The 16544-nt window shown below is 36.2% G+C and overlaps 1 protein-coding gene across 2 annotated transcripts in view; it reads left to right on the top strand.

Moving 5' to 3' along the window:
- wdr90 (WD repeat domain 90) overlaps positions 1-16544 on the top strand; it is a 65946-nt gene that overhangs the window by 31801 nt on the left and 17601 nt on the right. The window contains exons 21-32 of one of the 2 annotated variants that reach the window (XM_039775164.1): positions 1387-1517; positions 1649-1779; positions 2229-2390; positions 6981-7109; positions 10342-10475; positions 10564-10604; positions 10717-10839; positions 11623-11784; positions 12939-13042; positions 13150-13252; positions 13610-13731; positions 14072-14228. In XM_039775164.1, the coding sequence (XP_039631098.1) occupies positions 1387-1517; positions 1649-1779; positions 2229-2390; positions 6981-7109; positions 10342-10475; positions 10564-10604; positions 10717-10839; positions 11623-11784; positions 12939-13042; positions 13150-13252; positions 13610-13731; positions 14072-14228 (1499 nt within the window). Of the gene's footprint in view, positions 1-1386; positions 1518-1648; positions 1780-2228; positions 2391-6980; positions 7110-10341; positions 10476-10563; positions 10605-10716; positions 10840-11622; positions 11785-12938; positions 13043-13146; positions 13253-13609; positions 13732-14071; positions 14229-16544 lie in introns of both variants that reach the window. The other variant, XM_039775163.1, reaches the window with a different exon arrangement.

Genomic DNA, 16544 nt, shown 5'->3' with positions numbered 1-16544 from the left:
AGTTCTGGAAAAACATTATTTGGACAGATGAAACCAAAATCAACCTCTACCAGATTGAAGGCAAGAAAAAGAATGGAGAAGGCGTGGAATAGCTCATTATCCAAAGCATGTAAAACACAGTGGAGGCAGTGTGATGGCTTGGGCATGCATGGCTGCCAGTGGCACTGGGACACTAGTGTTTATTGATGATGTGACACAGGACAGAAGCAGCTGAATGAATTCTGAGGTGTTCAGAGACATACTGTCTGCTCAAATTCAGCTAAATGCAGTCAGATTGACTGGGTGGCGTTTCATGATACAGATGGACAATGACCCAAAACATAAAGCCAAAGCAACCCAGGAGTTTATTAAAGCAAAGAAGTGGAAAATTCTTGAATGGCCAAGTCAGTCACCTGATCTTAACCCAATTGAGCATGCATTTCACTTGTTGAAGACTAAACTTCAGACTGAAGGGCCCACAAACAGCAACTGAAAGCCGCTGCAGTAAAGGCCTGGCAGAGCATTAAAAAGGAGGAAACCCAGCATCTGGTGATGTCCATGAGTTCAAGACTGTCATTGCCTTGAAAGGGTTTTCAACCAAGTATTAGAAATGAACATTTTATTTCCAGTTATTTAATTTGTCCAATTACTTTTGAGCCCCTGAAATGAAGGGATTGTGTTAAAAAAAATGCTTTAGTTGCCTCACATTTTTGTGCAATCGTTTTGTTCACCCCACTGAATTAAAGCTGAAAGTCTGCACTTCAACTGCATCTGAGTTGTTGAATTTAAAATTCATTGTGGTAATGTACAGAACCAAAATTAGAAAAAAGTTGTCTCTGTCCAAATATTTATGTACCTAATTGTATGTTATTAATTTAACATTGACCACAGGTATTCTTCTTGCAGTAGTTTCAAAAGTCTGAACAGTTAACTGAGTTGCGGGCTTTACTGTCTTATGCTTAGTGACTCTAAATTGACCAGATTTGTGTGTCCTTAGTTAAGAGAGGATAATGATATTCTGCCCAAAAATAGTTACTGCCATGCTTCACTTCCTCTTTATCCTGAGAATATTTATCAATGGGTATAGATATTTGTGTCCTTGTTAATATTACTTTATCTTTACTGTTCAATTTACATGAACACAATATACAAAGGACTGAAAAGTTTGTTTCTTCTTCATAGAAACACTTCTGAAGTTAAAACAACTTTGCAATTTTTTACTTTTGGTGTCTATTTTCTTTGCCTTCAGTTCATGTAGAAGTGTCCTTTTTTTCTAATTAATTTATTGGCTTTATTTTCATCTCTGATCTTAATGTACAGACTACTTGAGTTCAGGTAGTGTTGATTGAATGACAATTGCTGGCATTGCTCTGCTACTTAAAACCAGGTTTTCGTTGTTCTTTTTAGACAACACCGAGGCCAGATAACTGGTCTAAGATTTTCACCAAATGGAGAATATTTATATAGTGCTGGGTCAATGGGTGCACTTGCACTCTACAGTGCAGCAGAGCAGGAACATCATGTCATTAGAGTTTTGGGTAAGCTAAAGCTTTTACTTCAGATGGGTTAACCATTATTAACCATTACAAGAGAAATTTGTAACTAATTAATCATACATGCAGTTTGAAATATGTTGACTTCTGAATATACTTCTTCACCTTCCTGAAAGGCAACGTGGTTGTAAGGAGACAGGGATGGTGTCCTGATGTACTTACTGTGAGTGATGACAGCAGATCCCTGGCTTTTGTTGGACCCACAGAGTATATTGTTACTGTGATGGATGCATGTTCACTAGATGAGGTAATTTGCAGTTAGCATGATGCAAAACAATTATTTTATTGCATGGTTTTAACTTTATGATAAAAGATAACTGAACATTTATTTTTGTAGATAAATTACATTTTGGGTTCACAGGTGGTGTCTAGGTTGGGTGTGTCAAGTTGTGATTTGTATAGTAACAGCTTTCAGTTTTTATTGTGTACATGCAGTAGGAAATATGCATTCTTTCAAATAGGAAAGAAAGAGACTGTTCAGGCCCATTTTTTTTAAACAATGTTACTTGTTCCTTCTTTCATTGGTGGAATGGAATTCTACTAGTTGCACATACTGTATTTAGCTCATTACCAGTGGTACCATAAAAGACAAAATGAGGACATGAACCCTCTTTCATTGCACATTGCTTATTCTAATACTTGGTGCTTTTCATTCTGTGAAAGCTACAGTATTTATGTATTTTTTCTCTCTCTTAGCTTCTACGAATAGATGTGAGCATTTTAGACCTGGAAAGCACTAATCTGGATTCTGCTGTGAAGGTGTGCTACGCACCCACTTCTGTTGGACACCTCTTAGTCAGCACATCATCAAATAAAATCCTCTGGCTAGATACTAAAAGTGGACGACTTGTCCGAGAGGTAAAGTTATATGTTATATTGCCAAGTTTTTAAAAAGAGTAAAAAATTAAACATTCTCTTAAAGTAATCTGCTTTCTGAAGGAGCTTCATTTGTTGCTAGGTATCACATAAACAGACTTGAACTCCATGTTTTCAGGGATTGGTTAGGTACAATAGGTCTCCTAATAACTGGATGCCTTTTTTATTAGGTAATATTTTTGTTAATGAGCCTTGCATTTGCAAGGTTTTGAACTATCTGTGCATTGTAAACTATGGCAGTGGTTTACAGTTTATATGCACATATGAGTTTGCTTTTCTTTTTTGTTAGTCAAAAAGAAGAGGTCTTAGTATTCTAACTATTGCAATTCGCATTTGTAAAACAGGATATTTTGTTGTAATAAAGCAGAACTGTTGACTATTAAATGGAAATGTTTCTTAAATTTTACAAATGAATTGTTTATATTAATGTATCTTATTTATCTAGCACCTTTCCCATGCTCAAAGGGCTTCACAGAAATTCAAAGTGAATAATAGGCCATATATAAGTTTGGAAACAAATAATACCCACAAAGAACACTAAAGATAAATACAGGAGCCATAAGGCATTGAATTATAATAAGAGACAATAAACGAGAGTAAAAATACCAAATATACAAAATGTTACAAGTAAACACTAAACAAATACCATAACTTGTGATACAAATGCAAATTGTCTTGAGTACCTTGTCAATAAGTGTAAACTGAAACAAGAGTAAGAAAGTAGGGAACAGTTTAAATTCCTTCCTGAACAAATGAGTTTTAAGTTTTTTTTTTTGTTTTTTTTTTAAAGAATGAATTGTGTCAGCTAATATTATTAATCAAAAGTTTGGTTGTAACAGAGCCAAAGTCTATGTCACCCATACAGCACTGATTGGTTTAAGGCACAACAAGATTGCCAGAATCACTGGACATTAGTTGACAAACAGAAGCATTGTGATATAGAAGATTCCTAATACAGTCCAGTGCAAGGACATTTAAAGCTTTCCAGGTTAGCCATAGAATTGTATATTCAATCCTGTATGGCAGTGGTGCTGAAGCAGCATGAGTGTTATGTGATTACTGTGCAAGGACATTTTCAGCAAAGGTTTGAACCAAGTGGAGATGTGTTGACAGATTAGAAGGGGTACCTGCCAGTAGGGAGTTACAGCATTCGATGCAGGATGAAATAAGAGCATGGACAAGTTTCTCAGCTTCAGAAAAAAAGAGGAATGAGCAAACATGGGATATGTTACAAAGGAGTAAGTAAGAAAGTTTCTTAATGTGATTTAAGTGTGTAGATTAAGAAAGGGTGGAAACAAAGATGACACCTAGATTTATTGCCGAAGAAAAAGGCATTACGATTGTGTGAAAAGGAGGTAATTTTCTTAAGATCAGATCTATGCCAATAAGCATGACTTTGGTTTTGTTGCAATTTCAATTTAAAGAGTTATATTCCATTCATGTTTTAATTTCACTGAGGCAGATCATGAGCTGAGAAAACTCTGAGAAACTTTCAGTTTTAACCCTGAAATAAATTTTGATATCTGCGTAGTACTAGGGTGTTGTACCGTGTTAGCCATTATGAATGTAGAGAAAAGTCAAGCAAAATGACACCTTTTATTGGCTAACTAAAAAGATTACAATATGCAAGCTTTCGAGGCAACTCAGGCCCCTTCTTCAGGCAAGATGTCATAATCTGCGTACAAATGATTGCCCACCAAGTATCTGCAGTAGCTGAGAACTGGATTATGGTTATTCTTAGAATTAAGTCAAGTTTACCCTGCTGCACAAATCTAATTCATGGATTTTTACTCCTGCAGTGCAAAAATGTAAAACCCTGCTGTTGGAACTAATTTGTAATTTATTGTACTGTGGTCGTTTCTGGAACAGAAGCCTGTTTTTTGGCTTGCATTAAGGGCATCATGAATTAGATAGATTGAGACAAAACATCAGCATGTTGACACTTTTTCTATAGTGTCGTTTCTTGTGACTGAAGACAGAGAGATATAATTAAAGTTAGTAAAAAATCTTTTATTAATACACACCAGGCAAAGGTAAAATGACAGAGAAGCACAGTCCTAGGACACCTGCCCTTCATCTGCCTCTAGGGGTTGGTGTCCCAAATTTGTTATAGGGCCTTTGTCTTATGACTTTAGTTGCACAAGAATTTCAAACCATTACATCTTACAACATTTTGCTTGGATCAGCATTTACAACATTCTTTATGTTCATCAGTTGGTCACTTGTGGTTTTTTGTTCGTTAGGAGAAACAAGAAGTTGCACTTGTCATGTGCACTATGGACAAGACAGGGTCTGCATGGCTTTTGTCACATATACCAGATTGATCAAACTGTTTATTTTTCCACAAGCAACATAAAACTTACAAATGCAACATTTGTCATGATGGTTACCTGTGAAGTCTGAACCAAATTTTGAGTCTATTTTAAAAAAAAAAATATCCTGTTTGGATTCCAATCTATGTAATCTATGGTTAAAAAGGCATTTCTTTGATTTTGTTGCAAGAAAACATTTGGTAAACCTATTCAATGTTTCCTTCAGCAATCATTATTACCAAGTCCATTGCTTGTTCATAGCTGTTTCTGATCATGTCTGTTCATTAGTTGCTGTGGAAAGACACTATCATAGTTTACTGCTGATGGTTTTTAATGAAATTCTACATCTGTTGCATTTTCTGCCTACAAAAATTCAATCACTATATATTGATCATCCTTTTGTTTGTAGTAGGCAGAACTGTGTTGCTAATGAACGAACATCTAAATGTTACTATAATGTGAAGACCTTTTAAAGCTTTGCTCTAGTCTAGTAAAATAGGTGTACTCTTCAGATACTTTTTGACTTTAATGGAATACTTAATCCTAAAATAATAATAAATGATCATTTTTGTATCAGAATGAACGGAAGGTGTGTTTTCAATTCAGTAACCTAATCATATTTCCATGCACTTCAGTGTTGTCCATGAGAGAATTTTCTGGAAATGCTTTATTGAATAGTATTTTAATAAAAATACATGTTTGAAATGTTGTAAGCATATGACTGGATACCTGATGTTGTTTGGTTTAGCAATTTTGGGGTTTTCATGGATATTTTGAAATTGTTTTGATATTATTTAATTCAGACTGGGTCCCCATTAAAGGCCATTGTTTCAGGAATTATGTGCTCTCCTTTCTCCATGAAAACATGGCATTAAAACATTTTCATGTCCATCAGTACAAACGGGCCAGGCTAAGTAACAGATGCAAAATTATTAGTTTTGGATGGAATATTCCTTCAAACTGTGGTGAGAGTTCTGCTGAAAACAAAAGTCCCAATTTGGGTGGCAAGTGAATCTGTTTTCAAATAAACTGCAGATTAAGCTGGATTGAGAAAATATTTTTGTTTTAGGTAATCTGAAGACCGCTTTCTTGTAGGTGTCAGCTAGATGGTATTAGTTGTCATAAAAAGTTCTATTCGACAAAAAAAAAAAAAAAACAAAACACTGTGTTATGGTGCTCCCCTTTTAGTCCATCCATTTTTATAAAAACGTATATATTTAGACACCCATTCCAGCCTATTCTGGAACTTATTTAAGGAAAAGTATTTTTTGCCCAGAGTCAGAAATGATGTGTTGTTGTAGTAGTAGTAGTAGTAGTAGTAATTATAATAATACACTTTGTAAGAAATTTAGAACATGTAGTACTGTTGTGCAGCAGGTGTCTCTAGGATAAGAAAGTATACAGTATGAAAAGGAACTGATAAATGGACTTTTGTGTTTGTAACTATTGCTACAGAATGTATTCTATTTGTTTTAAAAATATCCATGTTGAGTTTTTTTCCTTAAGCACTTTTACATATTTGCTGAAAACAACAACAAAAAAATATTTAAATATTTTCAGTTCATCACATGGTGTAGAACCTATTCAACAATCCTTTCTCTCAACTCCAAAATAAATTAATCTTGCTTTCCCTCTGTGCATCCTCCTGCTCTTTCTTAACTTTATCTTTTCAAATTTTGTTTTATATTCCCGAGTCTTTGGCCATGTTTCATGATCATATACTATACAACACATCCCCCTTCTTTTATGAGTTTTTCCCATGTGCCAGAGTGCCTTCTCTTAGAAATCAGTGGAGAGAGGTAAAATTCCCTCCTGGAGATCTCACCCAATTAATTCCGCACCACTACTTCTATACCTTAAATGCAATTTTCCAGTTTTTTGCATCACATTTGTCTTGCCAGCATATAGTTTAACACTCGGTACATCAGTCTTCTGCACCTCTAATACAAAATGGAAGACACATTTATGCTCAGGGCCTGCACTCTGACAGAATATTACAGCGTATATACAGTATTCTGTTTACAGTACTTTCTGCAATACAGACAATTTCTAATTGATCGTACTGGTTTAAATACTCTGTGGAGTGGTAAGTAAACTCTGTGGTGTCTCGGATCACTATTAATATGATCTCTGTGTAGTGATTTGGTAGCTCTTGCTTTCCTAGGCAGAAAACATTTTGATTACAGTTATGGATTGAACAGTACAGGAAAGTCATTGTATTTATTGTGAAATGCTATAGTTTGTCCTGTATTCTGTGCAGGTGTCCAATGTACATAAACAGCAGTGTACTTCACTGTCTGTGAGTGATGATGGCCAATTCCTGATTACTGCTGGAGAAAAAGTAGTCAAAGTGTGGGATTACAATATGAAACATGATGTTAACTACCAGGTAAGTAGGTGAAATAGCTGCATCCATTTGCTGAGATTATATTTTTTCAGCTTTGATTTGTTTGTTTTCATTGAATACTTCATCAAACCCAGAGAAGCATTTTTTTGTACATTTATGTAGAACAAAAATGGTTAGTGTTAAATACTACTGTTTTATTGATCCAGTGTTCTGGATTCAAATCCAAAGCCCACAACTAATCTACAGTGGTGTGAAAAACTATTTTCCCCCTTCCTGATTTCTTATTCTTTTGCATGTTTGTCACACAAAATGTTTCTGATCATCAAACACATTTACCCATTAGTCAAATATAACACAAGTAAACACAAAATGCAGTTTTTTAAATGATGGTTTTTATTATTTAGGGAGAAAACAAATCCAAACCTACATGGCCCTGTGTGAAAAACTAATTGCCCCCTTGTTAAAAAATAACCTAACTGTGGTGTATCACACTTGAGTTCAATTTCCATAGCCACCCCCAGGCCTGATTACTGCCACACCTGTTTCAATCAAGAAATCACTTAAATAGGAGCTGCCTGACACAGAAGTAGACCAAAAGCACCTCAAAAGCTAGACATCATGCCAAGATCCAAAGAAATTCAGGAACAAATGAGAACAGTAATTGAGATTCATCAGTCTGGTAAAGGTTTTAAAGCCATTTCTAAAGCTTTGGGACTCCAGCGAACCACAGTGAGAGCCATTATCCACAAATGGCAAAACATGGAACAGTGGTGAACCTTCCCAGGAGTGGCCGGCCGACCAAAATTACCCCAAGAGCGCAGAGACGACTCATCCGAGAGGTCACAAAGACCCCAGGACAACGTCTAAAGAACTGCAGGCCTCACTTGCCTCAATTAAGGTCAGTGTTCACGACTCCACCATAAGAAAGAGACTGGGCAAAACGGCCTGCATGGCAGATTTTCAAGATGCAAACCACTGTTAAGCAAAAACATTAGGGCTGTCTCAGTTTTGCTAAGAAACATCTCAATGATTGCCAAGACTTTTGGGAAAATACCTTGTGGACTGATGAGACAAAAGTTGAACTTTTTGGAAGGCAAATGTCCCGTTACATCTGGCGTAAAAGGAACACAGCATTTCAGAAAAAGAACATCATACCAACAGTAAAATATGGTGGTGGTAGTGTGATGGTCTGGGGTTGTTTTGCTGCTTCAGGACCTGGAAGGCTTGCTGTGATAGATGGAACCATGAATTCTACTGTCTACCAAAAATCCTGAAGGAGAATGTCGGCCATCTGTTCGTCAACTCAAGCTGAAGCGATCTTGGGTGCTGCAACAGGACAATGACCCAAAACACACCAGCAAATCCACCTCTGAATGGCTGAAGAAAACAAAATGAAGACTTTGGAGTGGCCTAGTCAAAGTCCTGACCAGAATCCAATTGAGATGCTATGGCATGACCTTAAAAAGGTGGTTCATGCTAGAAAACCCTCAAATAAAGCTGAATTACAACAATTCTGCAAAGATGAGTGGGTCAAAATTCCTCCAGAGCGCTGTAAAAGACTCATTGCAAGTTATCGCAAACGCTTGATTGCAGTTATTGCTGTTAAGGGTGGCCCAACCAGTTATTAGGTTCAGGGGCCAATTACTTTTTCACACAGAGTCATGTAGGTTTGGATTTTTTTTTTTTTCCCTAAATAATAAAAACCATCATTTAAAAACTGCGTTTTGTGTTTACTTATGTTATATTTGACTAATGGTTAAATGTGTTTGATGATCAGAAACATTTTGTGTGACAAACATGCAAAAGAATAAGAAATCAGGAAGGGGGCAAATAGTTTTTCACACCACTGTATGTAAAATCTGAGCTTTTTCCCTGTGTCTGGGAGGGTTTCCTTCTGAGTACTTCCACATCTTCAAAGACATGTTAGGTTAAATCAACTGGAGCTGTAACTTTAATCCAATATGCACGTGAGGGTGGGTGTTTGTGGGGTGTGTGTGTATGTGTGTGAGAGAGTTAGTGGGCCCTACAATGCATTTAGAGCTAATTCCTGCCTTGTGCCTGATTGTAACAGGATAAGCTCTTCTCCCTATGACACTGAGCAGGTTGTAATCTATGTATACAAGAAGGTTTGTGTTAGTGTTTTCATTTTTAAACATATAATAATAATATCTATAAAACATAATGTTTAAATTTTGTACATTTCGTAAGTAATTTGTGCAGAGTCTTATTGTGTTTAATGAAAAGCCTGAACTAATTCAGCCCCCTTCCTACCACCCAGTTTTTCCAATAAGCCAAAGCAAGAGGCTGGTAGTTAAAATGACATCAATAGCTTTTTTAGGCATAAATAAAATGTGTTTGATAGTATTATTTTATGTGTTAGGAGGCTTATCCCAATGCTCTTAACAAATACAGTACAGTTCTTTACCCATATAGTGCAGTTAATGTCTTTCCATTTTTACAGCTGGAGGAAAAATAGGTTAAGATAATTTATTGGGAGTGTCCCAGTATTCAGTACTGTGAAATGAACTAGCTTGTGCTTTATAGACTTGACTCCTTGGCTACTACTAAAAATTGCCTGCCAATTAAAAGTGTGTTAGTAAATTCTGTGTTCGTCCATCCATCCGTTATCCAACCCGCTATATCCTAACTACAGGGTCATGGGGGGTCTGCTGGAGCCAATCCCAGCCAACACAAGGCACAAGGCAGGAAACAAACCCCGGGCAGGGCGCCAGCCCACCACAGGGCACACACACACACACACACACACACACACACACACCAAGCACGCACTAGGGACAATTTAGAATCGCCACTGCACCTACCCTGCCTAACCTGTTTTGACAGACAAAATTCTGTAGAGCATATATGTCTTTTACAATCCCAGCTGTCAAGTACAATATTCTTCTCAGGTAACAATATACTGTCAATGTCACAAGTTATTAGTATTCCGTGGACCTCTACTATAAGTGCTCTACCTTGAAGCATTACATTTAACCTGTGGCCCAGCTGCAATGTAGTAAAATTTTGTTAGCAGGTTTCTTTAGAACACTTCTAAAGTGATGATATGCTAATATGGATGCATGTGATATATGATTAAGTGACTGATATCTTTATTTTTATCTCTCTGTCACTTTAAGCTAACTACTAAATGCATTTTAAAATGTATGCCCTTCCTTCTGTATCTCCTGGAAGCAGACTTTGTATAATTTAGTGTGACAGCAATGAAGAGGAATGTTGGAAGGTAACCTTTTCTTTCATCTGCCCCACTCTGTAGGTATTTATTGGCCATTCAGAGCAGATCCAACAGGTAAACTTTGCACCAGATCAGCTTGGCATTGTTACTGTGGGAGATGCCGTATATATCTGGGATTTTTTGGCAAGTCCAGCTGAAGTGCAACACAGTAAAAGGTGAAAATGATAGCAATAATGAGGAAATTTTAAGAAGTTAATTTGGTATTTATAAGAGTTTCTTCATGTAGATATTTCTCTTTTTTAGGATTCTGTCACCTGCTAAACCTCAATCACCCCTCAAACAAGGTAAGATGTCAAGTCAGGATGTTTTGTGCAAACAGATGTTATTAAGTTAAAGGAAATAATCCCAGAGGAGAAGCTAGACTGTCTTTCACATAATTTTCTTTTTCATATAAAGATACAGAAACAAATTGGAGCCAAAAAAGAATGTCTAGTGGGATGCCTCGCCAGACTGTTCCAGTTCCAATATCTGGTCCATCCTGTTTAGATATCAGTGCCATTAGCAGAGCAGGGCAAGAAGGTGTGTCTTGGTGTTTTCTGGTAAAGCAGTCATTACTCCTAATCTCAATTATTAAATATAAGAGAGCTTTATATGAAAGAAGCCTGTTGAGTGCCTTGTTAATTTCTGAGATTACAATGGCAATCCTCATTTTTTGTTTTCTCAGCAAACAGTTAATTGCCATTGCCCATCACTGTATCTTTTAAACCTAACTACATTTATGGAATGAAACAACCTGCTTATTGCTACAGGTGGAAAATCATTGTTTTACCGTTGAACAAACTAATACTAGCCATTAACCAAGAACAGCATTAATTAATGTAAAATCTAACTGGATTCAGAATTTAAATAATCCAAAGCATTTATAAAATTGGATTATATTCTGAACAGAGCTGAGCATGTACACACTCACATATTGGTTTTGACTAAAAGGAAAAAACGTCTACCCAGTAGAAAATATTTGACAAACAAGAATTTGTTCAACATTTACAATTCTTATAGACCTTTTTCTTCCTGCCTTGTAAACATCCGCTTTACCACTTATGCCACTTTATTTCTGGCAGCTCATTTATTTTGTCCTGGAGCAGTTTATTTAAATGGGATGAAAAGAGAGCAAACAGTACAAATGTGTTGGTGAGAGGCATATCTGTAGTTCAAACACAAGTTGCCTTTCTGCTGTCTCACAGGTGTTACTCTCCCGTGCTAAGCACTATGCTTTCAGTATTACTAAACAAAAATTTTCATGATATTTAATGGTAATTTAAGTTGTTCAGTCTTGAGTGTGTTTTTCCTCCACCATTTTAGATCTGGCATCATTATATGAAGAGAGAGTGGGAAGTCCCCAGCGTTGTAGTACTGCTGGGCCCCTTCAAGACTCTTTTCTCCGAATCACACTGCCTCCATCAAGTCTCAGAAAAAGCTTACCATTTAAAAGCAGCATTGAATGTAATAATGATTTGGAAGCTGGTATGTATTTTACACACTACTTTTCATATTACTTGTTTAAAAAGAAATCCATGACAATTGCTTTCAGTGCTTGAGTGTAAGCAGGAAATAACATTTTCAGTTATTTTGTGACAGATTAATACTGTATATGGTCATAGTTATGTCAAATGTTGTGAAGGACCAATGTGTACATGGAAATCAAAGAATCCAGCACACCTTTTGTCATAAACATTTTTAAAAAGACTGGTACTGTAAATTAAATTCATTCCATGTGTTAACATTCATACAGATTTAGATCATATTAGCTTTATTTACTCATTTGACATGTAAAACACTTTTGTTTTTTATACAGTCTGCTCTTGCAAATATCTGACTGACTCATGTAACTAATTTAACTGGGAGAAGAAAAATGTTATACTTGTCCCAGAAATAATATATCCTATATGTTTTGGCTTGCTGAAAAACTTTCACTGAAATTGGAAAGTTTCTTATATGATCAATTGTCATTCATGATCAAACCAAAACAATGTAGTAGTAATTTAATATTTTTTGTTAGTCAAATCAACTTTTTGTCAGTATTTCTTCTGTCTTCTTTTTGTGTGTGTGTGTGTGTGTGTGTGTGTGTGTGTGTGTTTGTTTTTTTTTTGTCCTCCCAGTGTCATTGTCATGTGCATGTTTTCCTTGCAGAGTTTGGTTTTATTTGTGTCAGTATTTCTGTTCTGCTAGTGTTTCTTTACTATTACCACCATTCCCCTCCCAAATTTTAATTTCCATTGTAGATTAGGAGTGCTAACTCTCAACATTTGAGTCTGAGGTTAAACTCCAAGTTGTCCATTGTATTTTCACATTCCATAGATATGCAGTTTAGGCTGAATGATGACTGTAAACTGACTTTGGGTGTGTGTCCTGTGATAGACCAATTTCTTCTTTGCACCCAATGCAACCAGGGTGGGATCCTTCTATCCTTGTGCCTGAATAAGTAAATTCGGAAAATATATAAATTTCTACTTGTGATGCCCTCTGACACACCTTCTTTTGTAGGTTTAGTATTTTCTTTATACTAGTAGCTAGATTTTCATGCAGCTGTGCCTGCATGTTTTTGCATTCATCCATTTTCTTTTTTGTTCTTTTTCCAAAGATGATTGGCTCTAATGTGTGATATTTTTCAATTACAGAGGATTTATCTGAAGAAGAGAAGAAGCTGACACACAACACCCTAGCTTGTCCAGATGCCTACAAACACTTCACTCCTAGATTTAAAACATCATCGCTTGCACAGGTTGTAAATATAATGGTGTTTATACTAAACTACTCCAAACTGTATTACAAACATTATTCACATATTTTACTTTTTTTTTTTTGGTTTATTAATGAAAATTTCAGCAGAATATCATAACCCCTCCTACTGGTGAAGAATATCTGAAACTAAAAGCTGTTATTGGTTACAATGGGAATGGACGAGGAAATATGTTCTGGAATCCAGACACAGGTACGTGTAAATGAATGTTTTTTTTTTCTGTAACTGAGTATTGGATGTTGGCTATCTTGCCTATATTTTTTTTTTCATTACTGTGTCATGTATTGCATGAAGAGTTGTTTAATTTTTTGTTTTATGTTGCGGGCCAATAAAGTTGAAGCTCTTAAGGGCAATAAATCCATAATTTTCCATATAAACTTGTTGTTGTTGCATAAATTAAATAAGTAGTGTTAAGTTTCATTTTTTACATTTTAATCTTTATTAGAACATTTAAAGATTAATTTTGTTATTATTTTCTTCATTCTTGTATGTATTCTGCAGTGAAATGTAAAAAGATGCTTTAGTTTGTGCTTCGTTGACTATTTCTAGGTCTGTTCATTTATACTTGTGGGTGTGTGGTGGTAGTTGAAAACCTTCATACTGGATTGCAGAAACACTGGTTGGGGCATTATGAGGAGATTTCCACTCTTGCAGTCACACATGATGCCCAGGTATGTTACTGGTCTGTATTGTTACATGGATTATGTATCTGGACTGTCTAAGAAGAGGATAATGAGAGAATTTGGATGCTTTTGGCTTTGCTTGTGTGGTTTTCTTTTTTTCTTTCATGCCTTCTGTTTATATTTGTTGATATTCAGTTTAAGTATTAAACTCATTTCATTTGTTGTAAATGGAGAATGTAAAAAATCATAAACCGAATAGTCTTCTGTATTTACATTTAAGAACTGATTGGCCTAATTACTGTCCTAAAAATGGTTTAATACTGAATAATTTTTAAACTTGAATTATGTTTGCTTTTTATTATTCATGGTTTCTCATTCTCCAAAACAGGTTGTGGCTTCAGCTTCAAAAAATAGCAATGGATCATGCAGTTTGATCTGTATTTGGAGCATCGTGGATGGCTCCACAAGGACAACCATTTCTTTCCACAAGGGAGAGGTGCAGGCAATGACTTACTCAAGAGATGATCGCTACCTCTTATCAGCAGGTGATTGTATAGTGACTGTAAAATCTCAATTTGTTTGTTGTAGATTACATTTCAACATAGTTGCCTGTTTGCCTAGTGAGGACAAGTAGCTTTTATCTCTACTAATGCTTTAAAAAAGAGATTTGAGAAATGAAGAAATACTTTATTATAATGTTAAAGTTGTATGAGGATTTTGCAAAACTAGGCATACTCTGTGCTGCTCTAGAGACCAGGGGCCTCATGTATAAACGGTGCATACGCACAAAACCTAAACTTGTCGTAAAGGCAAGCAGATTTCCATGGTACCTCATACCCTGTCGTACACAAGTTCTCTGCTTGGTTTTACAGACTGGCGGCACCTAGCGTCAAAGCAGTGCTACTGTTCCTGTGTGGTTTATCTTTCTTTATCAGATCCATGTCCCTGACACGGCTTTATAAATACACTGAAATAAACCACATATTGTTTATTAGTTTAATGCATCTGATTGTAATTAACCTGTAACAATATAATGGTCCACAGAATGGTCAAACTATTCCAAATACCATAACTGCTTTACCGTTGTTACTCTCACTGCACCTTTTTCTTCTTCTTCTTCTTCTTTTAGCTGCTCCCGTTAGGGGTTGCCACATTGGATTATTTTTTTCCATATTACTCTTACTGCACCACTCTGAGTATTTATCACTGTATCCGAGTGTGAATCACAGCTATACAGCAGCTGATCGGAAAGAGAATTATCGGTATACAGCATCAAGCACACGCTGCCTCAGCCATTCGCTATTTGAACTGCTCTCATACAACAAATACTTCAACTTCAGAGTCTTTCCTGTACTGACCTCGCGGTTCAGAAACAGTTTCATCACAAGAACTCTAAATGCACTCCATCAGTCCATCAACTGCTCCTTGTAGAATTGTCAGTACTTATAAGTACAATCACCTCACTGTAAACTTGTGATAAAGTTATAATATTTCACGACCCGAGCCACTTTATGAACAGCGTATTTACATATGTTGACGTTATCATTTTTAGGATCAAATGCAGCAAAATGTTTATTATAAAGATAAAACTTTAACTACATGGTGCCGCAGCACTAGCCAGAAGCTGGAACTTCATTCACGGATTGTTCCTGCCTCGCGCTGTATTCTTGCTGTGGCTGGCGCGACACTGGAAGGATAGATGGATAGAATAATTAAACATTACGAAGATATTTCGATGCTCCTTAAAAGTTTTGAAGAATCAGCGATCTAAGCTTACAGATGGCTTAACATCTATTACAGAGCTGAATGTGTGGCGATTAGGTATTTGGAGAAAAAAGTAAGTACAAGATTTGGGGGTTAGTACGTTTGTAAGAGACAATACTTCTGTAATAAAGTATTTCATTGAAGGTCACGCATGGTGCAGCAAGCATCTTGCGTGAGACATGAACAATCACTGCGCCACCGTGTTCCCATGTTTAATAACATACTTTAACTCCTATCATCATGAAATAATATCACGTGTACTTGTCAGTATTTTAATTATTCAGAGAGCTGTAATAAGAATGTAATGGATTCTGTGTCCTGTCGGAGGAAGAGAAAGCACGGAAGAATGTAGTGATTCACACACATTGAAGATCAAATACAAAACAAAGCATTTAATGTGCTACTTTAGTTACAATGGCATTTGAGAAACTAGTAAATTAAACGATTTTAAGATGAAGTTTATGATGTTCTACTTTGATGACAAAATAAACTGCGTGATTAAAGTGGAAATTTCAAGATTAAAGTTGAGATTTCGTGCTTTTCCCCCCACTGTGTGCCTTTTTTTTTCTCTGTAGCCTTATAAGCTTTCATATGACACTCAGACGGTGGGCGACGACTCGCCTTTTCACGGCGACTTTGATATGTGACAATTTTTTTTATTTCAGGCACTGTGCAACTTTGTGAACTTGAGCTTTTGAGTTTCTCCGACACGCTATGTCACTCGATCAACTTCCTTTTGTTGTTTATACCACTGTTTAAACCAACAAATACTGTAGTAAGTTTTTCCTTGCCTCCACTTGGTATTCGCTGAAATTCTATTTTCCATCGTACTTTTGCCATTGTCTTTTCACAGAAGGCTGATCTTAAGGGCTATTTATATTGAGTTGCATATTTAAAGAGGCGTAATTCTGGGAGGAGTTGGGGCGGGACAGCAGGTGCATGCCCATGCGTTTATTTCATGCTGACTGGGATTTATGTAGTGGAAGAACAGATTTATACATCTGGATTTTTTTTGTTTTTTTGTGCGTAAGCACATTTCTGCACATTGTGCTTACGTCATGTTATAGTGCCAATTCTAAGCATGGCGTTATGCATGA

The sequence above is a fragment of the Polypterus senegalus genome, chromosome 13 (assembly GCF_016835505.1).
Source record: "Polypterus senegalus isolate Bchr_013 chromosome 13, ASM1683550v1, whole genome shotgun sequence".
Classification (NCBI taxonomy): Eukaryota; Metazoa; Chordata; class Cladistia; order Polypteriformes; family Polypteridae; genus Polypterus; species Polypterus senegalus.
Note: the sequence above shows the minus strand (reverse complement) of the source record. Positions and strands in the feature narration are given on the sequence as shown.